This window comes from Molossus molossus, unplaced genomic scaffold, assembly GCF_014108415.1.
Source record: "Molossus molossus isolate mMolMol1 unplaced genomic scaffold, mMolMol1.p scaffold_m16_p_5, whole genome shotgun sequence".
Lineage (NCBI taxonomy): Eukaryota > Metazoa > Chordata > Mammalia > Chiroptera > Molossidae > Molossus > Molossus molossus.
The window spans coordinates 44,743,948-44,771,491 of NW_023425388.1; the positions used below are offsets into that span (position 1 = coordinate 44,743,948).

At 37.3% G+C, this 27,544-nt stretch overlaps 1 protein-coding gene across 4 annotated transcripts in view; it reads left to right on the forward strand.

The window, feature by feature from the left end:
* The first annotated feature begins 5,203 nt into the window (after positions 1–5,203).
* Positions 5,204–27,544, forward strand: part of MFN1 (mitofusin 1) — a 33,979-nt gene continuing 11,638 nt past the window's right edge. For 2 of the 4 annotated variants that reach the window (XM_036242400.1, XM_036242403.1), the window contains exons 1-10: positions 5,204–5,297; positions 6,352–6,470; positions 8,607–8,742; positions 10,105–10,267; positions 12,527–12,651; positions 14,356–14,464; positions 15,633–15,740; positions 17,687–17,840; positions 17,959–18,026; positions 25,961–26,082. In XM_036242400.1, the coding sequence (XP_036098293.1) occupies positions 6,359–6,470; positions 8,607–8,742; positions 10,105–10,267; positions 12,527–12,651; positions 14,356–14,464; positions 15,633–15,740; positions 17,687–17,840; positions 17,959–18,026; positions 25,961–26,082 (1,097 nt within the window). In that variant the 5' untranslated portion in view covers positions 5,204–5,297; positions 6,352–6,358. Of the gene's footprint in view, positions 5,298–5,582; positions 5,602–6,351; positions 6,471–8,606; positions 8,743–10,104; positions 10,268–12,526; positions 12,652–14,355; positions 14,465–15,632; positions 15,741–17,686; positions 17,841–17,958; positions 18,027–25,960; positions 26,083–27,544 lie in introns of those variants that run through there. The other 2 variants (XM_036242401.1, XM_036242402.1) reach the window with 2 other exon arrangements.

The following is a 27,544-nucleotide window of genomic DNA, read 5'->3' on the forward strand; positions in this document are numbered from 1 at the left end:
TCAATTTGTAAGTTTAAAAACAAAATTTTAGCTCTGGCTGGTTTGCTCAGCAGTTACAGTGTCAGCCCACGGTCCAGAGAGACCCGGGTTCAGTTCCCGCTAAGGGCACGTGCCTCAGTTGCAGTTTGTCCCCTGCTCCAGTTGGGGTTGTGTGGGAGGTGACCACTCAATGTGTCCCCTTTTACATCGATGTTTCTCTCTCTCTCTCTCTCTCTCTCTCTCTCTCTCTCTCTCTCTCTCACACTCGCTATCCCTCTCGCTCACCCGTCCCTCCCTCCCTTCCTCCCACTCTATCTGAACAAAAGTGGAAAAATGTCCTCAGGTGAGGATAAAAAAAAAACCTAAAAACTAAAAATTTTAACAGCCTATCAGTTGTTTGAAGTCTACTTCATACTAATGATTTGAAAAATACTTCTCTGGATGAAGACTTTTCATATTAAAGTATGAGTCACTAAAACTTATTAAGTTCATTCTCCTTAGTAACTTTGGTAACTACCTGAACCCAAAATAAATCACATTTGTGAAAAGTAATTTCTTCATTCTAAAAAGAAACAATTTCTCCCATTGCTAAGTAGGAGTATTTTATTATTGATAAGTCTTATTCCCGTACTTTAAGAGTAATGTTAAGTAGGACAGTTTTTAAAAGGAATTTTTGTTACCTGTAAAAGTTTGTTGTTTACTTTTGGTTTAAATAGGCAAATGAATATAACCTGAATAATCTTTTTTCTTGCTAAAATATGGAGCTGAATAAATTACATCCTGAAAATTTTGTTTGTTTTGTTTTGTTTTTTTATCCTCACCTGAGGACATTTTTCCATTTTTTGTTCAGGTAAAGTGGGAGGGAGAGAGAGGAACAGAGAGAGAGAAACATCCACGTGAAAGGGACACATCGAGTGGCTGCCACCTGCACGACCAACCAGGGCTGGGGACAAACCGCAACTGAGGTACATGCTCTTAGCGGGAACCGAACCCGGGTCCCTCTGGACCACAGGCTGACGCTCTAACCGCTGAGCCAAACCGGCCAGGGCGACATCCTGAAAATTTTAACAAAAATTATTTTTTTAATGAAAACTCAGTTTTGTAGTTTTAATATCTTACTTAGATAGTATCTTCTTTTTTAATCCTCTGCCTAAGGGCCATTCACCATACTATTTTGAATTTGGTTGACTGAAATTTGAGAATACTGAATTCTCTTTTCTGTCTACCTTGTTCATTTTATTTAGGATTATGTCTATGGCGTTATTCATGTTTTTAAAACATTCCTCTAATATATTCTATGGATGATTACCCTCCTCTTTGATGTCGATTCTGCATGTAGAACAATCAAGCTGCTCTATACATGCCACTCAGAAGCCCTTTTTTTTATTACCCTTATCTTTGAAACTATTCCTTACCTCATATGGGTTTGTTTTTGTTTGTTTTTTTTATCCTCACCCAAGGACATTTTTCCATCTTTTGTTCAGATAGAGTGGGAGGGGGAGAGAGAGAGAAACATTGACGTGAAAGGGAAACATTGAGTGGCTGCCTCCTGCATGACCCGACCAGGGCCAGGGATGAATCGCAACCGAGGTACGTGCCCTTAGTGGGAACCGAACCCGGGTCTCCCTGGACTGCAGGCCGACTCTCTAACCGCTGAGCCAAACTGGCCAGGGCTCTATTTTTTATTTTAAGCAGAATGTGATGACACAGATCTTATGAAATAATTCTTTATGGGTTACAAGAGTATAGTTAGGTTCCTTATGGCACTGATCCAATGTTCTTTAGTGAACAACTAAAATGCTGAAATAGGCAAACTAACCTAGAATGACAGAATGTTAGTCTGGGAGGGACCTCAGAGATCATTTAATCCAGACTCATAAAGTATACAACATATAAAAATAATTTAATGTGGTACATATTTTTATTTTCATGGTTGTAAATTATATGTTGTAAAATTTAACTAACACATCAAATGTGATTCATAAATATTTTTACTTAGAAGAAAACTAATTTCTTAAGAAAAAAGCAAATTGATTGCAAAAAAATTAAGTAAATAATAATACATGGACATGGAAAATATTGGGTAGCTGATACATGACTTTGGTATTGATGGTTTTCCAGAAATTTCACACTTTGTCTAAGTTTTCAAATGTATTGGCATTTATCATGTTATATATCAAGACTATCATGTTATATATCAAGACCTACTTCCCCCTTGGTTTGTTGTTCCTTGTTTTTGCCATCGAGAACAGATTTGGCAGTAGTATGTCAAATTTATAAGTTTTTGAAAAATTTTAGTTTTGTTAATCTCTATTTCAGTCTTTATATTTTAATTTTTTTATGTCTTTGTCTATGAATCTATTTCATTAAAAGAAAAGCAATGGATTAAATTATTCATTACTTATATTAAGATATTTACTATATAATTTATAACATGCAATATCACCTTTACATACATTATATTAAACATGCAATTCTTACTTACAGAACTAATAAAGGGATACACTATGATGATTTAAAAAATTTAAACATTATAAATTAAGTAAAAGATCCCTTTGAGATCTCTTATGCGAAAAAATGATTTGAGTGGTTAAGGGTTTCACATAACTTTTTTTTTTTTGGTACATGCCCCTAGTGGGAACTGAACCCAGGACTCTCTGGTCTGCAGGCCGACACTCCAACCACTGAGCCGAACGGTCCAGGGCTCACATAATTATTAAGTGTCATAGCCCAGATTTCAACTGAGTTCTTCAGGTTTCAAGTTCATGCTTTCCCATTAAAATGTTTCTTCATCAATACATATTTGTTGAACAGACATATGAATGATCTCAAGGGTGGTGAATGCTTTTACCCTGGATGTTCTGGTTGACACTTGAAATTCATCCTTAAAATTTCATTCCTTTTTGCTTAATGCCTTAACACCATTGTAAATTATAGTGCTTATCAGTCAGGATTGCTAATATTAAAAGCTATTTTTTTTTTTTTTTAAATCCTCACTCGAGGACATTTTTCCATCTTTTGTACAGATAAGAGTGGGAGGGAGAGAGAGGAAGAGAGAGAGAGAAACATCGACATGAAAGGGACACATCGAGTGGCTGCCACCCGCACGACCAACCAGGGCTGGGGACAAACTGCAACCGAAGTACGTGCCCTTAGCGGGAACCGAACCTGGGTCTCTCCGGACCGCAGGCCGACTCTCTAACTGCTGAGCCAAACCGGCCAGGGCTAAAAGCTATTTTTTAATGAAATTCCTCTAATTCCAACCAATGGACTTGTTCCTTTAATAAACTGTGGAACCTCTGTACAGTCCAATATCCAAAGAGCAACCAAAGTGACCTTTAAAAAATGTAAATCATATCATATTACTTCCTAAGCTTAAAATAGGTAGCCATTGCATTTAGAATAAAATGTAAACTTTTTGTCTTGGCTTATCTGATTCTACACCTGCCTACCTCTCTAAACTTATTTCTCCCATTCCCCCTATATCCCAGACATACTGGCCTTCTTTCTTTTCACAAACTATATCACTCTCCTTTGTATGGACCTTTGGGCCGTATGTTTCCCCCATTTGGGGCAATCTTCCTCCAGTTATTCCAAGGATTGTCTTCCTGGGAAAAACCAAATGAATATTTCCTCCTCAGAAAGGACCATCCTGTGTGGTTAAGTCTTTCTCATTTTCCTTCAAATAGTTTATCCCATTGCCATTTCTTCTTCTTTAGAGTAGTAAGCACTATATTAAATGATCTAATTTATTGCATTTACTTATTGATACTCATTAGAATGTTGACATAAGAGATGTCCAAACCTGTAGAGAATTTAAATAAGAGTATATTTGAGCCAAACAATGACCTATGTTTGGGAGCAAGGTCTTAAATGTTCCTGAGAATAACAGTTTCATGCACTTGAAATTAAGGACGGTATGTAAGAAAGATTGGAGAAAGCACAGCAGGGATAGTAAGTGTGTTAACCTAGATGCACAAAAACAATGGGCAGTTTTGCTCAGCGGTTAGAGCATTGGCCTGCGGTCCAGAGAGAGCTGGGTTTGGTTCCCGCTAGGGGCACATACCCAAAAAAAAAATAAAAAAATAAAAAAAATAAATAAAGTAATTCAACATTGCTGGCATGTTTATAACCCCATAATTGATGATTGGTAAATTACTGTGCTGACTTGTTTATAGCCATAATTGATGATTGGGAAAGTCACTGTGTGCCCTCTAGCTGAACCTGTTTTGTAAAGACCCCCTGAACCAAGAAATTGTTGGGAGCTGGCTACGTGTCCAACAGAGTCCACAGAGCCTGGAGGTCTTAAGTCAGAGACTTGGCCTCCCCACAATCTCAAGGAATTGGGCTTGCTTTGTGTTTATGCAGCTCGGGGCTAAGTGTGACCCAATGTACCTTGAAATACCTGAGATAACAGACTGGGTGTTCCTGGGTGTGCCTGGGTGTTCCTGTTATCCGCAAGGCAAACTAATTCTATACAGCATTGTTGTGGCCCTGGGCATTATATCAAGAAGATCCTATTTTCTGTAAGGTATTAAAGGCATATAATAAAGCATATCCGGGCTGATTCTGAACGACTCTGTCACAGAGGTGATCAGAATCAGACTCCGGCCAGCTAATAAATGGCTCTTATTTGGACTTCAATCGCTAGTGGTCTTTCTTTGACTCTGTCGCCCACAACATTTGGAGGCCCCAGGGCTGATCTCTGAGCACCCAGGATCAGTCACTGGCTGGCTTTGCTCTCTATTTGGCTTTAATTTGGCTCTGAAGGTCTCTTGGTTCTCTGGCACTGCAACACACACACACATGCACACACACGCACACAGAGTCACAGCTGCGCTCCAAGCCCTGAAACCCAATCGCATAGAACAGAGGGCAGTGGAGTGGTCTTTTATTCTAGGAAGCAGGTATCCCTCTTGTCTGGTTGCCCCAACCCCACCTCGCCTGGCTCTCCCTCACTAAACCAACCACTGGCAGTTAGCTCTGACAGAGCTGGGCAGAGGTTTGTCCACTTCAAAGGGGGCAGGGGAGGAAGAAGAAGCGGGGGAGGAGGAGGGTGCACAACAAATCATTCTTCTGGCAGCACCCCTGGCCCACAACAAACCTGCCTTCTGCCTTTAACAAACATGGCGCTCCACAGGGTGCACTTCCGGCCACAGAGCCAAACAAAATCCGGCAGGGCCAGACACCGGAAGTGGCCGCCCTTTTGGCACGCCTCCTGCCTCCTCCCAGCCTCGCAGCCTCCCTTAACAGGATGAGGCGGCCTGAGGGCTGTGGGCTGAACTGCAGTTGTCGGTGACGAGTGGAGCCGGGACAGTGTGAGTGCCCTCTGCTTTGGCCGCCGGCCGGCGGATTGCGCCCGGGGTGACCTTCGTGCGGCCAGGGACGGGGTGCTCTGTGACGAGTCGCCGCCGCGGTCCTGCGGGGCCGGAGGGAGCGAGCGAGCGGGCGGCGGGCGGGTCGGGCCCGCGGAGCCCGCGGAGCCCGCGAGGCCGGAGCCCGGAGCCCGGGCAGTGGGGAGCCGGGTCCGGAGCCGGCGCGCGGGGCGGCGTGGGCTCTGCCCGGGCCCTGCCGGAGGGGGCCCGTGGCCGCCGTGCGCGGCGTGGAAGGCCTTGCCCCAAGGTAGGTGGCGTCCGCGGGCTGAACCGGCTCTGCCGGCACCCTGCTTTCCCCACGCATCCCCTGCGCCGGTGATCCCGACGCCCGGAAAGCTCAGCCTTCCTCGTGCCCACTCTGCTCCATCGCACACGGACACGCGGGGATTGGAGTGGGGTTTGTGTAGTGTCTTTATCTTGAGAAGCTGCCAGTGGAAATGGCTTTTCTTCTTTAAACTTATGTTCCTTGAAGTTCTCGGTACTTGGGCTGGAAACGTCACAGCTTGCTTTAAGCCTTGCCTCCTTGTGTGTGATGATGAAAGCTCCTTTCTGAGCGTCAGTGTTGAGTTATGATCTTGGAATGTTATTTCTTCACTTCATATCCACGTCCACCCACCTAGAGCTCCAGGTTGAGAAGCTTGGTAACTAATTGTCTGTGAACGTGGCTTCCCACCAACCCTGTTCCTGATATACTTGAGAGTCACATGTAGTCGCAATTTAGCCTCAGCTCCAACGTCACCAGAGAGAAATAAAGTAGAAATTGCAACCAAGATTTTGGCCAATAGAGTTTACTTATTTTAGTGGCATATCACTCAAAAGTATTCTTAATTGTCTAACTGAAACCCTTCTCTCCAAAGAACAGTTATCTAAAAGAATTTTGACAATTGGTTTAATTTATTTAATTTTAGTCATTGTCGCTGGAAAGTGTCATTAATTTGCAGGTGTTTGTGATCCACTTTAATTTGTGCATTTCTAACTTTTTATTTTCTTCCCCCAGTAGCATAATGGCAGATACGGCTTCTCCCCTGAAGCACTTTGTGCTGGCTAAGAAGGCAATTACTGCAATTTTTGACCAGTTACTGGAATTTGTCACTGAAGGATCACATTTTATTGAAGGTTAGTTTCTCTAATTTTTTCAGATAATTACTGTTGAAAGTATACAAAGGTGCATTATTCTTTCAACTTTAATTACTGAACACATACATAGGGGCATTGTGCTATATACTATGAGAGGTACCATGCCAAATAAAATCCATTTCTGCCCTCCAGAGGAGGCAGATTAAATGGTATTAATTAACAACTAAGAAATATGTACTTGTATGTGATGTACTATTCTAAGCACTTTATTATATTAATAATGCATTAAAACCATTACTTATTCATTTTATATTGTACAAAGTAAAATTTAAATTAAATTATATAATTTTAACTTAATTATAATTAAATTGTGTAAATTTAATTTTATTATAATTACTTATTAATTCATTTTAGTAACATTAATAGCTCAAATCCTCATATCAACATTGAGGCAATCTTTTAATCACACTTATTTTACAGATTAAAAAAACCAGGGCACAGAAAAGTCTAGCAACTTGCTCAAGATCACACGGCTAGTAAATGCCCTGACTAAAAATCAGGCAGCCCACAGTTAGTACTCCAGTATTATAGATGAAGTACCTCAGGCTCAAGATGAAACAGCTTCACTTCAAAACTGCAACTCACTAATTAAGCCAAGATTTCAGACCTATTTTATCTTCTGAGGCTGGAATGTGGTGGGAAAGGGCAAAAAAGTTTTCCTAAAATGAGTGTAATTGTTCAAACAAAGGTGGATAGGAGTGGGTGGCTTACTAGGGATTACTGCCTTGGAGATAACTGTTGAAAAGATTATCTGACCTTCAAGGGTACAATGAAAAGGGAGGATTCTGTAAACTTCTCCAGTGACAGGAAACATTTGATAGTTTGATAGAATCAAACTTGCCTTTTCCCTCCTAACCCTCCCTCACCAGATTTTGAGCTTCTTGAGGGTAGAGGTCTTGCCTTATTATTGTGTCTCTATCAGTAAACCTGACTTGTTTTGTTGGAGTGAGGGAAAAAAAGTACTGGTATAGAACCTTTATGTTTACAGTTTGGGAAGAATTTGAACTAGAACAGTGACTTTAAAGTGTTTTTTTCTAAAACAGTTGATAGGAAGTGAAAATGAAATGGATTATCTTCTTTGTAATGAGCTGGTTATAGATTATCATGCTAGGAGCTAGTGAATAGCAGCTTTAAAATCTGAATTAGAAATAAAATAAAATCTGGATTTGATTTTACTGGTTTTTAGAATCTCAGAAAAAAGTTACAAAAAGAGACAAAACAAATAAATCAAAAAGAACATGATAGAACAAGAATAAAATGAAAAACAAAGGTGAATGTAATTCTACTTTATTCACCAAATTACACACAGTTTAAAAATGTACTTGAAAAGTATGATGAGATATGTGTAAAGCTAAAGTTGAATTAGATGAGTACTGGGCAAGCTGTATCATTGTCTGTCTCTAATTAGGACCATTCAGGTAGCCAGATGAATGTTTTTATCTGCAAAATGAGATGATAAAAATAAAACTATATGCATGTATAATCCTAAATAGAAACAAAACTGAAAGACTTTTCTACTTTTCAAACCCAGGCTTTTTCAGTTACCCTTATCCTTGGGATGGGATTCAGTCTGCAATTCTCTTTCATGTGAAATGAGTTGTTGTTTGTGTCATCCCTGTAGGCAGCAGACAAGAAGTGATAGGGTATCAGTGTCTTACCTAGCTTGGAGACCTCTTTGAACCATATCTTTGTTCCTTGGGGGTGCCCATTCAAACTTCACTCTTAGCATGTGTATTCCTCATCTCAGTTCAAGATTTAAAGATCCAGTCAGGATGGGACAATAATAGGTGCATATTCTAATTCCTCTGTTCAGAAATATATTTTTGTCTTAGTAGTCTGTTTTGTATTTTTGAGACCTAGATGAATAATAATAAATATACCCTTTTGACTGAGCCCCTGTCTAATAGTTTTGATATTCTTTTGGGCATGATTCTTATGACTCATTACAAGGAGGCATTCACCTTTTACCAAATATTCAGATGTGGGCATTTTTACTTTTCAAAAGGCATGTTAATATAGAACAGAGCCAAAATACATGCATATCTGAGGTGTTCCATTGTATAATTAACAATATTCATTTTTATCACTTTTTCTTATACCATTCCTATTTTGCAGCAACATACAAGAATTCAGAACTTGATCGAATAGCTACTGAGGATGATCTAGTAGAAATACAGGGGTATAAAAACAAGCTTTCCATCATTGGTGAGGTGCTGTCTCGGAGACACATGAAAGTGGCCTTTTTTGGCAGGTAATCCTTTATTATTTCTTCTCAAGGATAGTTTCCAGAAATCAGCTTTTCCTTTCATAACCTCAGCTTTGTTTCTGATATTTTAGCAAGTGATATTTCTCCCCCTGCTCCCCACAACAATTTCTGGCTCTGTTAAATGTTAAAGCTATTAGCATGTAAGATAATTTGTTCATTTTAGCTCCTGATATAAAATGAAGCTTTATAAAGGTCAATCATTTTTACTTTTTAAGGATGCTCATCTTTAAGAATTGACCAGTTATAAGAATAGAAATAAAGAAAATGATATACATAATTTGTGACTTACTCTTTTAAGCTTTTGTTGATTATCAGGTATGTCTTCCAAAAGGATTCTCAGCCCCAGAATTCCAGGAAAGAGAGTAGGAAGTGTCATTTCTTAATGTAACTAGCCAGAGGGATAGAGTGATCTCTGCCACAGCTTCTGGATTCATTTAGGGATCATTTGTTACCTATGTACAATGCACTCGGAGGCACCAGGGATGCAAAGATAAATGACTAGGTTCATACTTAGTTACTGAAATGTCATTTGCTATGTACTGATATGGACATTTATGTACTCACTAAACTTTATACACCTTCTAAGTTATTTCCTAGTTTAGGACTTTAGCACTTCCAATTTCATGTACCTAGAATTCTCTTTGCCTTGTTCTGTGTGTGTCTGGCTCCTTCTCTTTCTTCAGCTTTCATTCTACATGTTACTACCTTAGAAACCTTCCCTTATCTCTCTATTAAAATATTCCTTCTCAGTTATTCTCTACTAAAGCACCCTGTTTATGTCCTTTTAAAATAGTTTTACAGGGCTTTGTTGTTTTTGTTTATGTTTTTATCGTTCTACTTCTCCACTTAACCATATTCTCCAGGGCCTCTGAGAGTGAAAGATGAGGTAGGTTTATTAAAGATTAAGGTGGAATAGGAGTGGGAAGGAAAAGACCTTCTGGAGGGTGTTACCTCAGTTGTCCTACTTGAGAAGGAGAAATAGGTATCAGCTGTGGATGTGAAAAAGGTCTAGCCCAGATTTAAGGACATGGGGCATCAGACTACATCTTGTGGTGGGTATGTCACAGAATTTGAGGCTGTGATTTCAGATTGCCACAAGAAGCAAGAAAGAGAAGTCAAGGATAGTTTTATGGGAAAGGTAGGATTTGTTTTCTTCTACTTGATCTTTCTGAAATGTACATTGCTAATATTTGTGAAAGTCAGGTTGTCGAGTCTTTCATGAAAAATGCCATCTGGTGAAATTTTAACACAATTTGAATTCTAGAAAAGTCTGTCTTAGACCCAGTAAAATAACAAAGTTTTTATTGTTATGTTTTGTTTTTTATGATTTGTATATTTGTTCTTCAGGACAAGCAGTGGGAAGAGCTCTGTTATCAATGCAATGTTGTGGGATAAAGTCCTCCCTAGTGGGATTGGCCATACAACCAATTGCTTACTGAGTGTTGAAGGAACCGATGGAGATAGAGCCTATCTTATGACAGAAGGATCAGATGAAAAAAAAAGTGTGAAGGTATTACATTTGACCTTAGCAACATAATGTATCTCAAACACTATCCTAGTTCTTTTAAAAAATTTTATAAGAGTCTGCATTGCTGGAGATGGAAGAACCGTTAATATGTCTATTCATAGCTCTTAAAGCCGTCACTAATATTTTAAATTCTCTAAAATTATTTAGCTTCAGAGTTAAATTACTGGGATAAGAAACCCCGTCCTTAACTTAAAATATAAGTTAAAAGCTTATTAAATTTTTGCCTGGCAAGAGTGGCTCAGGTGGTTGAGCATTGTCCTGTGCACCAAAAGGTTGCCCTTGAGTAAGGATTGAAAAACAAAAAGTTTATTACGTTTTTAAAATAATGTCCCAATGAAAGTTGAAGTGTTTTTAAAGAAAACTTAAAAATGTGGGTTTTAGAAACTGTTTTACATTTGGAGTATTTAAAAAGCATATTTATGAATAACTGTTACAGCTTTATCAGATAAGGGTCAATAACAATTCACTGCCTTTCATAAATTTCTTAAGGTATTCAGTCAGTGCCACTAGATTCCGTCAGCTAAAAAAACGGATATGGGAGTTATTGGTAAAGGCATTCATTGTTTCTCACTATGGTCACTTTCTCTTTAAAAAAATTTTTTTTTCTTTATTGATTTTAGAGAGAGAGAGAGGAAAGGAGAAGGAGAGAGAGAACATCTATTGGCCGCCTCCTGCATGCCCCCAACTAGGGATTTGGCCCACAAACTGGGCATGTGCCCTGACAGGGAACCGAACCGAACCGAACTGGCAACCTCTTCGTGCATGGGTCGACGCTCAACCAATGAGCCACACTGGCCGGGCATGGTCACTTTCTCTTAAGTCTTAACTTCTCTCCCATAAATGCAGAAGTTCAGTATTTGAAGATCCATGCCATTTTAGTTTTTGGTAAATTGTAGGTGAATTCATGGGTCCTGGTTCTTGTGCTTTGAGTTTGCTAGTTGATCTATGTCAGGTAACTCAGTCTGTGTCATACCCTTCAGATTAGTTATGAGGAATGAGATGAAGTTTATGAAAATTTTTTTTAAACTTTTAACCCATACAAATGAAGGATTCACTGTGTAATCAAGATTTTTAGCAGATTAGAATTCAAACTACCTGTGGCTTTAGATCCTCAAGTCAAGTGTGCTGTGATATTTTAAGGTAATCATTCATTTTTCCTGATGTGTGCTCTCTACTTCCAGTCCTCTTCATTCGTGTTCTTTTACTCCTCCCCTACTCCCAAATTTAAATTTGTTTGCCTCAGGTAGTGGCCTGCTTTAAGGTGTAGACTTTGAGTCTTGTGTTTGTGCTTGAATAGTTTTCTTAGTAAAAGCAATGCAACAGTAATAGCTAATACTTTAATGAACACTTGCTGTGTACCAGGAACTGTTCTCAGTATTTGTAATAACTCAAAACTCACCACAGTTCTGTAAATAGGTGCTTTTATTTTAATTTTATAGGTGAGGCATCAAGATTTTAGCATAAGTTTATAATTCTATCCGAAAGTTTCTGAAAGCAATTAAAAAAAAACCTATCTCACATTGTTATGATGGAGAGTCACTTCAGGCCTGATTAGGACTATTTTGCCCATTTGAAAATAGATGTTTCCCTTTAAAATTTTATATAGATCACAAATGAACCATAGAGGTATATGTGCTAATGCCTTTCCTTAATTAGTGACATTTCTTCTATTCCCTGTTATTTATAAGCAATACACATTAATTTTAGAAGAGTCAGAAAATACAAATAGACAAAAAGAAACATTTCAAACAAAACACACACTTCCCAAAACCAGTGGAAACCATTTGGTCTAGAGTTGAATTTGTGTTTCTCTGTATTTTTAAAACAGAAAAGTGTTATATTATGTGCTATTTCCTGATTTGCTTTTTCCCCCTTGATATATTACAGATTTCTTTTTCTACATGCCATATCAATTTCAGGGGCTGATACAGGATTCCATTGCCAAAGTTTCATTTTTGGAGGCATTTAGAATGTTTACAGCCCTGATTATTTTTGCAGAATGATATGAGTAAACTGTTTTAAGGGTACCAGATTTTGTGTGTGTATGTTTTTTTTTTTTCTATTTGGTAATCTTAAAACAGGTTTCTCAAGATTCTCAGATGGTTTTATTTCAAATTATTTAAAGATCTGTCTTTTGTGCATATTTGCAAAAGTAAATGTTGTACCAAATCATAGTATTTAAACTTTTTTGCAATTTATTATAAGTAAGTGTTTTGTTTTTTTCTTTCCCTTCCACTTTAGACAGTTAATCAGCTGGCCCATGCCCTGCATATGGACAAAGACTTGAAAACTGGCTCTCTTGTACATGTATTTTGGCCAAAAGCAAAATGTGCCCTCTTGAGAGATGACCTGGTTTTAGTAGACAGGTAAAATTACATATGAATTGTGTTTTCTTTTTGTAAAGGTGTATTTACAAAATATGCTTCTTGCAACCTCAGAGGGAAGGGGGGTGGAGGGGATGGGAAAAGTTAAACCAAAGAATTTATATGCATACATGTATAACCACTGGACACAAACAACAGTGCTGTAAAGGCAGGGCAGGGATCAATGGGAAAAAAGGAGCAACATCTGTAATACTTTCAACAATAAAGATAAAATTTTAAAAATACTAATGCTGCTAGATTTAGCATGTGGTACATGAAAATTTAAATGTTTGATTGTTGCTTTGTTCTCATTTTCTAGATTGTTAAGGAACAGTTAAGGTGTTGCTCTTTGTATTTTAATGATATCACAAAAGTGTCAAGTTATCAATCTAACTCTATTACAAGAAATTGCAAGGATAGCCACTTTTGTCTTATTTCTTTGTTTCTATAGACTGACTTCATAGTTTGTGTAAGTGGCTAGGTCTGTAGGTTCCTAGCTAGAGAATTCTAAATAGGTAATTTTCAAAACTAGTAATAAATTTATTCTTGAGACCAAGTTTTCCAAAATAACTTGCTGGACAGCTCATATAGCTTTTCATTGTTCAAGATTTAATCAGCCCTGGCCAGTGTGGCTCAGTAGGCAGAACATCACCCTGAGGACTGAAGTTTGATTCCTGGTCAAGGGCACATACCTGGGTTGCAGGTTTGATTCCCAGCCCCGATTGGGGTGTGTGCAGGAGGCAACTACTCCCTGTGTCTCACATGGTGTTTCTCTCTTTTCCCCTCTCTAAAAAACCAATAAAAACATATCCTCGGGTGAGGATTAAAAAAAAAGAGATTCTTTTCTTAAAAAGAGATTAAACTATCAACCATGTTATCTGATTTCATGGTTATTTGTCTTTAGTAAATTTTTTTAGCTTTTGTTGTCAATTGGATAGATAGGCTTTGGGAGTTTCTTGTTAGCAGAATAAATATGGCAAATGATTTACAGCACAGGATCTCACCTTGCCAAAAGTGCTTTCTTATAAGTGAGGAAGTAATATAAATCTCCTAGGCTTCATACTGATGAATGATAGAAATTCTATCCTTTATTTTTATTTATTTATTTTTTTATCCTCACCCGAGGACATTTTTCCATCCTTTGTACAGACAGAGTGGGAGGGAGAGAGAGGAAGAGAGAGAGAGAGGGAAACATTGATGTGAAAGGGACACATAGAGTGGCTGCCACCCGCACGAACAACCAGGGCCGGGGACAAACTGCAACCGAGGTACATGCCCTTAGCGGGAACCGAACCCGGGTCTCTCCGGACCGCAGGTGGACGCTCTAACCGCTGAGCCAAACCGGCCAGGGCGAAATTCTATCCTTTAGACTTACTTATAAAAGTTTTTAAAATTGTCTTTAAGAAATGTTATAGCCCTGGCCGGTTTGGCTCAGCGGTTGGAGCGTCGGCCTGCGGTCTGGAGAGACCCGGGTTCGGTTCCCGCTAAGGGCATGTACCTCGGTTGCAGTTTGTTCCCGGCCCTGGTTGGTCGTGCGGGTGGCAGCCACTCGATGTGTTCCTTTCACATCGATGTTTCTCTCTCTCTCTGTTCCTCTCTCTCCCTCCCACTCTACCTGAACAAAAAAATGAAAAAATGTCCTCGGGTGAGGATATAAAAGAAAAAAAAAAAAGAAATGTTATATAATTTTTATTTTGTTTTCATTAGTCCAGGTACAGATGTCACTACAGAGCTGGATAGCTGGATTGATAAGTTTTGTGTAGATGCTGATGTCTTCGTTTTGGTTGCCAACTCTGAATCAACATTAATGAACACGGTAGGATTTAATCGTATTACTATGATTAGTGGAAAGAAATGAAATGGTGTCTGTTTTAATACTGAACAGTGAGGGAAATCCAAATCTTAGATTAAAAAAAGAACTTCTAATGTCAAGGGTGAACGAAGGGGTTTGTGTCTCCAGGGGACTGAAAGGGCTATTCTAGTGTTCCTAGGGTTTGAATAGCAGTCTAGGCTTTGATGGCATTAGCTTCTACTGAATCTTTGAGTTCAGGTGTGATACATGTGTGTTGTTGACCTTCACTGTGGTTATTTGCCAGTTTCAGAAGGAATGGGCACCAGAATTGTTAGAATACCTACTGACTTAAGTCCCTTGAATAAAGTACAGCACTACACACACACAAAACACACACAACACACACACCACTCACACCCCCAGTCTGGCAGACAAAGCTTTTCTATTTTGAGTTTTGTCAACCCTCTCCAAGCTTAACTTGTGTATACACTAAACTACTGTCAAACTTAGAAGATTATTTATCCCAAATTTCCAGAGCCAGATTCATCCAAAGAAACTTTCCAGATTTTTAGATAATCTAATATCTAAAACTATACTACTATTTTTAAAAGTTGTTATTCATCAAAAGCATACAGGTGGCTAAACACCATTATAACCTAGATGTTAACAGTAATACCTCTGTTTTGTCGAAATGTTGTTAGTGTTTGTATGGCCAATAACCCAGTCTGTATCACATAGACCAGGCTGCTGTGACAACACTGACAGTTGTTTATAACTTGATAGTATAAAAAATAGGTTAATATTTAAAATCTGTGTTAGAATAACATCATTATTGGGGAATTGGATAAACTGTGGTATATTCTGACTTTGGTGCCTTTGTTAATGCTGTTCTTTGCCCATAATTTCACTCCCTTCTAACTTTTTGATTTAAAAAGCCCTGTTATCAGTACTTGCAAGCCCATCTTTGTTACCACTTCCTTTTTTATGAAGCTTTTCATAATTTCAACTAGATAATGTGTCTCCCTTGAAAAGTTTAATGCTTACAGTGCTTTGGGATCCTTTATCAATGGGTGTTAATCATTTGTCTAAATGGTTCCAAATTTTAGATTAAAAGAAAGCCTTAATTACAAATAAAAATATTTTTAAAAGGTTTTAAAAGTGAACATATTGTTGGCCATTTGATGTTTTTCAGGAAAAACAGTTTTTTCACAAGGTAAATGAGCGACTTTCCAAGCCTAACATTTTCATTCTGAATAATCGTTGGGATGCCTCTGCATCAGAGCCAGAATATATGGAAGATGTAAGTTTTTTTCTCCTTAATATTTGAAATATAGTCATGTACATTGTTATCTATATGGAAGCTATATGCCTATAGTAGAGTACATCATAAGCAGCTATTCTCTCACTTGAGAAAATAATATAGACAATCTGAAGTCAGTATTTGCTACAGACAGGTATTAAGCTACTTTGAAGGAAAATTATGTTATAAAAGTACTATTCTAATCATTTTAGATCGTGAAACTTCCTTTTTCTTTGTTTTAATTATTTATTGAAGTATAACATAATAGAAAGTGTACAAATCAGCCTGGCCAGTGTAGCTCAGTGGATTGGGCATTGTCCCATGGACTGAGAGGTCCTACCTGGTTCCATTCCTGGTCAGGGTACATACCTGGGTTGCAGGCTCTATCCCCAGTAAGGGAAATGTAGGAAGTGGCTGATTGATGTTTCTCTCTCACATTGATGTTTCTCTCTCTCTCTCTAGAAAATCAATGAAAATAAATAATAAAATAAAAGTTACACTATTTCATTATGGTTCACATATTAGATTATTTGCTTTCATTGTTCTTTGTTCATTGTTTCACTGTTCATTGTTCTTTCCACACCCAAAATTAGAATTTTGCTTTACATGATGCATTACATACTGGTATTAACTCTTGTTTTAAAATCACACTCTTTAAATTGGGGTCTCATTTAATCATCAGAGAATCAGGAAATATCACCCACAGATGGTTTTTCTCTATTCTTAAGTAGCTTAATTTTATTAAAATAGAGATTTCTTATCATAGCCATAATGCTAAAACTATTACCAAACCCTAACTAATTTAACCCTTAGTACTAATTTTAATACTCAAGTGCTATCCTTAAACCTAACATTGCAACTCTAATCTCTAGCTAATGCATTCTCCCCACTTTAATTCCCAGCGTTTTTTGGAGGTGGTGGTTAATCTTCATCCGAGGATATTTTTCCATTGGATTTTAGACAGGGAGGGAGGGAGGGGGAGAAAAAGAGAGAGAGAGAGAAACATCGATGAGAGACAGACACACCAACTGGCTGCCTCCCGCATGACTAGGGCCGGTGATGAATCTCAATCAAGGTACATGCTCTTGACTGGAATCAAACCTGAGACTCTTTGGTCTACGGGCCAATGCTCTAACCGCTGAACCAAACTGGCTAGGGCCCCAATGTTTTTAAGAAGTGAAATATACTTTTTGTGTCCTGACTTCAAAATAAAAATAGCTTCATTGTAGCACTTATTTCCTCATTTCAGGGATATTGATAGCTTCATTGTGGAAAATTAAAAAAGCATAAAGAAATAAGCATGCCACTCATTTTTGGAGGTGTTGGCCTGCATGTCACCTATTAATTTACATAAATATATATACGTATACACTTCATTTCTTTGTTGTATAATCGTGTACATCCTTAATACAAAATTGTCTTCCCATGCCATTAAGCACTAATATTTGTCTACACTATGCTTTATAATAGCTGTGTAGTATTTGATGATTCATCAGAATTTTAAATTGGATGTTCAAAGGAAGAATCTTTATTGTAAGAGACAGATTTTCTGTAGGCATGTATCAAACTTTAATTATTAGAGTTACAACTAGGATTTGTTAAGTATAGGGGAACTATTACTATGGTATCACCATAAATGGAGTTTAGGTCTGTAGCTATCGGTTATAATTATATTTATTAGAATTTAAAAAAAAATGTTTTTGTCTATTGATTTTTGGAGAGAGAGAAAGGGAGAGGGAGAGAGAGATAGAAACATGAATAAGAAAGAACATCAATTGGCCGCCTCGTGCATGCTCCCCCACTGGGGATTTGGCCCACAAACTGGGCATGTGTCCTGACTGGGAACTGAACCAGCAACCTTTTGATGCATAGATCAATGCTCAACCACTGAGCCACACTGGCCAGGCTAATTATTAGAAGTCTTTTAATACCCTGTTTTGCTCTAGGTACGCAGACAGCACACAGAAAGATGCCTACATTTTTTGGTGGAGGAACTCAAAGTTGTGGATCCTTCAGAAGCACGGAATCGTATTTTTTTTGTTTCTGCAAAGGAAGTTCTTAATGCTAGAATGCACAAAGCACAGGGGATGCCAGAAGGTGGTATGTATTCATTATAGATTTCCTTTTCAGATACAGGTATAGTTTATAATAATGGTATGCCAGAAATCCTACCTTGTTATATATACCAGGTTTTTAAATCTTCACCTAACTGTTACAGGTGGGGCACTTGCTGAAGGATTTCAGGCACGATTACAGGAGTTTCAGAATTTTGAACAAATCTTTGAGGTAGGAATTTTGTGACTGTGTTGGCTAATATAAAACCCTAGCATTGGATGAAGAGTGATCATAATCTGTTTTCACTGTTTATCTTTGTTAATAACCTTACTGTTATTTAGTAGAGTTACACAGCAAATAAAACAAGGAAAGGCTGAAGAATGGAAGTCCCTGCAAAATGGATGATCGTAAGAATTGATAATTCAAGATTCCAATTTATTTCATATTCTTTTTATATATTTGCATTTAAGTGAGAAGCTACTTTCTAATATTTCTTGTATTGTACACTGAGGAAAGTTCTCTATATTGAGTAATTTGGGGCAAGACTAAACAAATGCAATTGCTGTTGGAGTGGATAATAGAGCAAAGTGAGGATCATCTGTTTTTCTTTTGTACCATAGTATTTATAGAGAGATACAGAGCATAGTTGTTGTCATTTGATGAAAGTTTATTACATTTCTAAACGTGTCCACATTTATTTTCCACATTTTATGCCGAATGCCTTGAATACAGGAATGAATACAAAAATAATTAACATCTATATTTAGGAATCTGGTAGGAATTCTGAGGTACATGAATAGTTAATGTGTATGCAGCATTGAGGAGGGAGGATACTTCTTTATGTCTTGGTGTATGTAGGTGTTTTATTCAGAGACATTAAAACTTATCCTGCATTTGACTGAAAAGTTTTTTAGATGTTAGAAGACATCTAAACTCTTATTTATCCCTATTTAATCTAGCTCTTCTTAGATTGTGTATTTTCACCCATGAATGAACACAAACTTCAAAATTGAAAAAACTTCATCTGTAATTCTTATAAGCAGTAACTGACTTAACGTTAAGGACATGAATTGTCGAATGTACTAGGCAGAATTAAATATATGTTCACTTTCCCGTGTTTAATTTGGTGAGAGGCAGAGAGATGAATAGGTAGACGAAGAAAAACTGTTTAAGAAAGAAAACCCACTACCAGCTATCTTGGTAAAGATCTAATCATTCAGAGACCCCTGGGATATCAGTAGATGTCTTCTCAAGCTAGGCCATAGGATACATGAAGTCTCAGTTACTGAAAGACCATTTCTATCTGTTTATATTCTTTCCCTTTTGCTTGCACAAGAGATTTAATATTCTTCTTACTCTTATCAATTGTTCTATCCATGGGTAAAATATTGGGAGAAGATCTATTATTCTGTTTCACTTGTCTTTCCTTATTTACTGACCTTTTCTTTCTTTGCTTCTTTCCATCCCTTTTCTTTCCTTCCCTTTCCTGTTTGTCATTGATTTCTCCTACCAAATTATATACTGTTCTGTTATACATTTATACCTCTTTTATACCGGTTCCTGGATTTGGTTTTGCTCTCCCAAAATAGCTCCTTGAAGAGGTGGGGATGAGAATAATAAAAAATGTACTGTTTTTTACATTTTAATGTAAAATGTTCACAACATTCCAAACCTGGCTGATCTTGAGAATCACATGAGGTGCTTTAGAGATCTGTAGATTCCTCACCTGTTCTAGAGACTGATCCCGTGGAGCTAGGAAGGACCTAGGAATCTGTATGTATTCAAAGCTTTCCAACTGATTGCAATAATCAGACAGACTTAGGAACTTTTCTTTTTAATATTTATAGGATGAAATTGGCAGTTTACTTTTTTTACTGTAAAAGTTCATTTGGAAATCTAAAAATTATATACAGAAAAAAACTGCTTATGAGCAAGAGCTTTTAAATAACCTTGTGGAGAATGTCAGGATTTAGAGTTTGAACCTTTTGTTTAATTGAAACTATCATAGATCTAAAATGAGAATCAGTTAGAAATGATTTGAATTTATCTAAAGAAATAGATGGGCCAAAATTTTGGTCTAAGTGTCCAAAGCATTTTAAGTGGCATTGTTTTATGCTTTTTGTTCTTTTTTTGAAGAAGGAAACTTTATTTAGTACAAACAGCTCAATGGTAATACAGTGTGGCTATGAAAACAGCATGGCCATGAGGCTTCCTAGGGCCTCGTGACCCTGGGGCCAGGAGCCTCTTCAGCTAGACAGCTCCACAAAGGCCTGTGCCAGTCTGCTAGTCCGCTCCTGGAGGTCTCTCTGGTGTTTCCACTCCAGTTGGGGAAAATGCAGTCTTTAGTCTTTGGTGGAAGGTATGCTCTGCTTTTTGTTCTTTAAGAATTTAGGGCTGCGAATTTCTCTGTAAATGTAACTTTGGACATATTATGTAGGTTTTAGTATTCAGTTTAGTCTTCATTGTTTATTTTTAATTCACTCCTATTTAATACAGGAGTTAAAATTCAGATTTTTAAGTTCTTTGTCCAACTTATGTTTATTACTTTCTTGGTTTCTTTGCATTGTGATCACAGAATATGGCCTTTATACATATTTTGTCTTCATTTTCAAAATTTCCTTTTCTTTTTTAGTCTTACAATTTTTGTGAAAAGAAAAATTGTGTCAAATTCACCTTTTAAAAAAAATGTTTTGATTTTTGTTTTTTAGAGTGAGAGGAAGGGAAAGAGAGACAGAAACATCGATATGAGAGGGATACATAGATTGGCTGCCTCCTGCACGTCCCCTACTGGGAATTGAACCAGGACTTCTTATTCCATGGGACCACGTTCAGTCCACTGAGCCACACTGGCCAGGCCAAATTTGTCATTTTCATTGAACAGTCTGATCTTTGCCATGGACTTCTTTGAGATTCATTTGATTCAAAGGAGCTAAATATTAATGAACAAACATAGAGTACCAAGTTAAACCAGCCTTGGGAATTAAATCAAGTAAAATCAATCAAGAAAATCAACATTAATTCTATTAATGTTTTCTTTTTGTTTTCAGCCTGTATTTGGACAGGTATATTCTAAAGGCCATTGAAAAATCTTTTTGCACGATTATTTGGCCATTAACTTTTTACTAATTTTGGTTGTATGATAAAAAAATATGTAAAATAACTCTGCTATAAAATGTTATTGAATTTGTTGTAAAGAACATTCCTGGGACAATTGGTAAAATTTTAAAATGGACTCTATATTAGGTTAATTGTATTGTCCTAGTGCTAAATGTTCTGAATACAATAATGTTTCTTTCTATATATAGACATAACTATATATATTTGTATGGAGAGCCAGAGAAGGAAAGGTAAATAAATATTAACATTTGGTGCTTGGCTGGTGTGATTGAGCATTGTCCCATGCACCAAGAGGTCACTGGTTCAATTCCTGGTCAGGGCACATGCCTGGCTCAACCCCCACTAGGGGACATGCAGGAGGCAGCCGATGGATGTTTTCTCATTGATGTTTCTATCTCTCCCTCTCCCTTCCTCTCTCTTTAAAAAAAATAAATACCAAAAAATTTTTTTGGTATATTTACTTAAAAGGTATGTAATGTTGGTGTTCTTTCTTACATTTTCTTGCCATTTAAAAATATTTCAAAATAATAAGTTGAGAGTGGTGAATAGTATGTTATTGAGTGTTTGGGGTCTGTTATCAAGGGGGTCTTGACAAGTTCATTTTATGTTTTAATTACACATAACTATTAAAATCTACTTGTGTAGCTATGTATGATTACTTACCAGCTGGCTTCTTTAGATGTTTATAGAAAATCAGAAGACTCTTAATTGAGACATGATTATTGTTTTGCTTCTAAATCTTTAATAAATTATAAAACAGCCTAAAGGATACTTTGGCAGGATGGAATTTAAATTAGTTTGATGTAGTATTTTATTTTTTCAAATATGTTTTTAGTGATATTTTAGAGAGAGAGGAGGGTAGAGAGAAACATCGACCAGCTGCCTCCTGCAAGCCCCCCACTGGGGATGGAGCTCACAACCCAAGCATGTACCCTGACCAGGACTCAAACGCTCAGTCCACTGAGCCACACCTGCCGGGCTTGATGTAGTATTTTAAACTTCTCCTTGGGAAATTTGAGTTTCTGATAAATATATTTCCCTTGAAATTCAAAAACATATTAGTCTATTAAAGGTTTTGAGAAATAATTGAGTAAAATAGAGTATTTCTTTTGCAGGTTGACTCTTGATATTTTTCTGATCAGTGGGAACACCATTGTGGGATACTTTTAGAAGAAAAGTGCCTGTTTTCTTCTTTATATTTATTCATCATTGTTATTTTTTAATCCAGAAGTAACTTTTATATTGCCTAATCATTTGGAGATCTTTTCTTTTCAGTCTAGTCTAGCTCTCATACTGTGCTGTTATCTACAAATTGAAGTCTTCATTGCTGATATCTAGATCTGCTTCATCGAGGAACATAGAATTTCTTTTAACCTTTTTTTCTTTTAAAAATATTTTAATGCTTTTATTATAGTTTTTGTGGATGTTAATTTGGCAATTTGTGAGATAGTTATTTAAAACCTAAGGTTTGGTTGTTGAACATAAGCAGTTTACACTTTGTTTAATATTATGTAGTTATTGGTGGTTTTTGCTTTGGCATGTACTGAACAGGAATGCAGTAACTTCTACCACCAGTGTTCTCAGGGTTAGTAATGCGGAGTGATCTATAAATGAGCTTAACCATCAGCAAAAGTGAGGCTATGCAGTGGTAGAGAGTAATGGTCACTGAGTTAAAGCTTTATAAACTGTTAATGAAATTACCTTCATGTGCCTACAGCGAAAGAAATGATTTTTGTTTTGTGTTTTATACTCAAACAAATACTGAAGAGGGCAGCTAAAGTGGTAAAAGAGATTTCAAATCTTATCTATCTCAATGAATTAAACAGAACCATTTTAGAGACCTGAAGGCTAAACATAGGTTATAAATAGTACATTGAATGAATGTGTAACATACTGATTTTAGTATACAGGATGGGGCAAAAATAGGTTTACAGTTATTCATATGTGAAATAATACAGTAATTGACAAATAATAATAATACAAGAATAAACTCTGTTTCATGTGCTTATTCACAATTGTAAACCTACTTTTGCCCCATCCTGTATATAGGGCTAGGGTATTAAATGAATACTCTTTCAATCCTGAAAGCTATTGTTTTACATTGATTTTTAGAGATTGGCTGCCTCCTGCACACTCCCTACTGGGGCTCGAGCCCAAAACCTGGGCATGTGCCCTGACTGGGAATCAAACCAGTAACCTTTCAGTGCACAGGACAACACCCAACCAACTGAGCCACACCGGCCAGGGCTAAATCCTGAAAACTATTTATTTTAATGAAGGATAGTAATAACTTTAGGAAGTAATGACCACAATTTGGTACTAGTTATATGTATCTAAAGAGGTTCAAAAAGATGAGTTCAAGGAAATATTGGAGTTGGGATATATTCTTAAATTTAAAAAATTCATCATAGAAAATAAACATGGCCTCCTACAAAACATCTGTTGTAGTTTTTGACGTTGTGGCCCAGATGAACATCTTTTTTTGTTTGTTTTTTATTTTTGTTATGTGCCCCAGCGGGAACTGAACCCAGGACTCTGTGGTCCGCAGGCCAATGCTGCAACCGCTGAGCCAAACTGGCCAGGGCCCAGATGAACATTTTTTTGTTTAACCCTTACCTGAGGATGTGCTTATTTATTTAGAGAGAGAAAAGGAGAGAGGGCAAAACACCAGTGTTAGAAACTTCGATCAATTGTCTCCCGTATGTGCCCGTACATGCCCCGATGGGATCAAACCCACCCCCTAGGTTATGTGCCCTGACCTGGAATCGAACCCACCACCTTTTGGTGATGGGTAATGATCTAACCAGCTGAGCCACCTGACCAGGGCAGAAGAACATCTCTTGATTAATCAAAGCCCAGATATTATTCTTCTGTAAACACTTGTAGTTGTTTGTTTTTTTTATCCTCACCCGAGGAAATTTTTTTTCTTCCATTTTTTGTTCAGATAGAGCAGGAGGAAGAGAGAGAGGGAGAAACATCAATGTGAAAGGGACACATCGAGAGGTTGCCACCCACACAACCCAACCAGGGTTGGGGACAAACCGCAACCGAGGTACGTGCCCTTAGCGGGAACCAAACCCGTGTCTCTCTGGATCGCAGGCCGACGCTCTAACCACTGAGCCAAACTGGCCAGGGCCTTATAGTTGTTTTTAAGTGTTAGGTCAGTACAGAGTTTGACATGCTGTGAAGTAAACATGAAAGGCTGATTTTAATTTAATGATTTTTGCAAACATTCAATGATAAAGCACCATAAACTAACAAGTAGTATGCACATATGTTAATGTTAAAACCAGAATTTCACAGAACAAATATTCATCACTATATGGGATACATTTCTGATGTATTTTCTTCTATTTAAAAAAACACTGGTCGCCCGGCCAGTGTGGCTCAGTGGTGGAGCATCAACCCATGCACCAAGAGGTCACCGGTTTGATTCCTGGTCAGGGCACATGCCCAAATTGAGGGCCAAATACCCAGTGGAGGGCATGCAGGAGGCAGCCAATTGATGTTCTCTCCCTCTCCCTTCCTCTCTATCTAAAATCAATAGAGAAACGTGGAGGTGGGGTACAGACTGACAATCCCCAGAAGAGGGGATGGTGGGGGAGAGATAAACCACAGAACTTATATGCATGGACAGTGGACATGGACAACAAACTGGGGACAGGGCGGGGAGGCGGGGAGGGGGAATCAGTGTGGGAAAAAGGAGAAACATCTGTAACAAAAATTAATTGATAAAAAAGAAATCAATAGAAAAAAATTAGATAAAAAAATTTAAAAATAAATAAAAATACACTGGTCATGAAGCTTTGATTTGTACAACTATTAACAGGTTGTGAGCTTCATATTATAAACAAATAAGATAGGGCATCATTGGTACCTTTATGCACACACTGTAGACCAGTGACAATAACAGGATTATCTTTGAAATAGTTGTTGGCTTTTTCTATATACAACTTAAAATATTACTTACACCCTGGTCGGTTTTGCTCAGTGGTTAGAGCATCGGCCTGCAGACCAAAGAGTCCCGGGTTAGATTCTGGCCAAGAGCATATACCTCAGTTGCAGTTTGTCCCCAGCCTCAGTTGGGGTCAGGCAACCAATCTGTGTGTCTCTCTCACATCAATGTTTCCCTCTTTTTCTCTCTCCCTCCCACCCTGAAGATAAATGTAAAAATATCCTCTGGTAAGGATTTAAAAAACAAACAAACAAACAAAAAAATATATATATATAAAACTTAGGTTGTTTGTTGTTAAAGAGTATTTTTTTAAATTGTCCAAGTTTTAATTTTCAAAAGTTCTTTATAATAACCTTATGTGAATCATAGCATTCAACTAATTTTTTTGTTGTTGTTAATCCTCACCTGAAGATATTTTTCCATTGATTTTTTTGATGGAGTGGAAGGGAGGGAGGGAGGGGGAAAGAGAGAGAGAGAGAGAGAGAGAGAGAGAGAGAGAGAGAGAAACATCGATGTGAGAGAGACACATCGATTGGTTGTGGTTGGGGTTGGAGATGGAACCTGTAACCCAGGTATGTGCCCTTGACTAGGGAAATGAAACTCAAGACCATTTGGTCTGCACTCGAACCGCTGAGCCAAACCAGTCAAGGCTCAACTAATTTTCTTTAACACAGTAGAATTCTAATTCATAATTCAAGAACTTTATTAAGCTATCTCAAGTATGAGAAAAATCTAGATTAGAAGTAGATTAAAGGCAATACAAATTAAATTAGTAATTATAAAAGAAAAGCCTTTTTTAACACTGAAAATAGTACCTTGTTATTTATTTTGAAAAACAATATAGTAATTCCATTGCACATTACTGTGTAAAATTACACAAAGATTTGAACTTGCTGTTTGAAAGCTATTTTTACTTTTGATTCTTTGTAATTATTTTAGCCTTTGTAACTTTAAGTTGCGTTTATCATGCATTTATTTTCTATCCTGATTTCTGTTTTGGTTAAAGTTTATAAACAGCAAGTTTTTGTGTTTAAATTCCTAAAAATGTTGGGATGGAATTGCAGTAATGTGTTATGGCTTGGGCCCCTCGCAGGAGTGTATCTCGCAGTCAGCAGTGAAAACAAAGTTTGAACAGCACACTATCAGAGCTAAACAGATATTAGATACTGTGCAAGACATAATGGATTCAATAAACGTGGCAGCAGCAGAGAAAAGGTATGAATGCATTTATTGCAGAATAAGAACATAAGTTTTGTGTCAATATGAATTCCTTAACATTTTTAATTGCATTATAAATACTGTCTTACTAAAATCAACCTTATTTGTGGGGTTTGCTGGTATCTACGTGCATGTTTTTATTTTATTTTTATTTTTTAAATGTTTTTATTGATATTTTAAAGAGAGAGGAAGGGAGAGAGAGAGAGAAACATCAGTCATCTGCCTCCTGCACACCCCCTACTGAGGATTGAACCCGTAACCTGGGCATGTGCCCTGACTGGGAATCGAATTGGGACCTCTCAGTTCATGGGACGACGCTCAGTCAACTGATCCAGACCGGCTGGGCTAACTTGCATGTTTTTAAATTAATATTAAATGTAAATATTTATTTATTGTACACATGATTTGCATTCCCTGAATCTCAGTATTGTATATGAGTTGTGATTTTAAGATGTTTAGTGGCTTTAAAATATCTGTAAAACAGTGGAAGAAGCATTTCTTCAAGCTAAATTTCTTTTAAGAAGTCCAAAACAGGTGACCCTCTTTTTTACATTCAACCCATGATCCATCTTTCATATATTCATGTGTTGATCCCTTGAAATCACTTTTTTATGCCAGTGGTTTTTTATCAGCTGGCAAACAAACAAGGCAGTATATTAACTGCCAGCCAGTTAATGAGCACTACCCTATATGTCATACTGTACTACACTGTTTTATTCCATTTAATACTTTATAGAAATGAAAATAAATGCATGAGAATGGCAACACTATCAAAGAAAAGGGTAGTTGTCACAACCTTGATACACTCGAAACAATGATCAGGATGTTATTAGATGTGACAAATATAACCTCAATTGAACCTTTAATGAGCTTAAGCCAATCAAAAGAAAGATATAAAGCATTAAAGATTAAATCTAAGATAACATATAATTGGGAATTTTAAATGTATATGATATTGCTGGAAACAACTCCTCTCATATCTAAGTCCATTGCCTAACTTTCACACGTTTGCAAGAATGTATTATCTAAAAAATTAGAGAATTTCCAGCATATAAAACAATAGACTGAGACCCCAGAGTCATATTTCAGTTCAGGATCTGCTTTCTGTAAAGTGAGATTGTGTTGCCATTTACATCCCTTTTTGCTCAGTTGCTTTATTATTGTCGCCAAAGTATTTGGTCCGCTGGACTGACCTTACTAATTTTTAAAAAGGACATTGAACTAAACATGGCACAAAGAAGGTATAATTTGAGGATGGTTTGTATAATCATAATGTCTTAGAAACTCTTTGTTAAAGATGATCTTAAAAAGATCTCAGGTCTTTTTTTCCCTGTATCATCTGCAAAGTAACAAATTTTCTAAAGGCCAGATAAAAAGTATTCTAAGCTCTGTGGGCCATAGTGTCTTTTGCAACTACTCAGTTATGCAATTTTAGAGCAAAAGCAGGCATTTAGGCAGT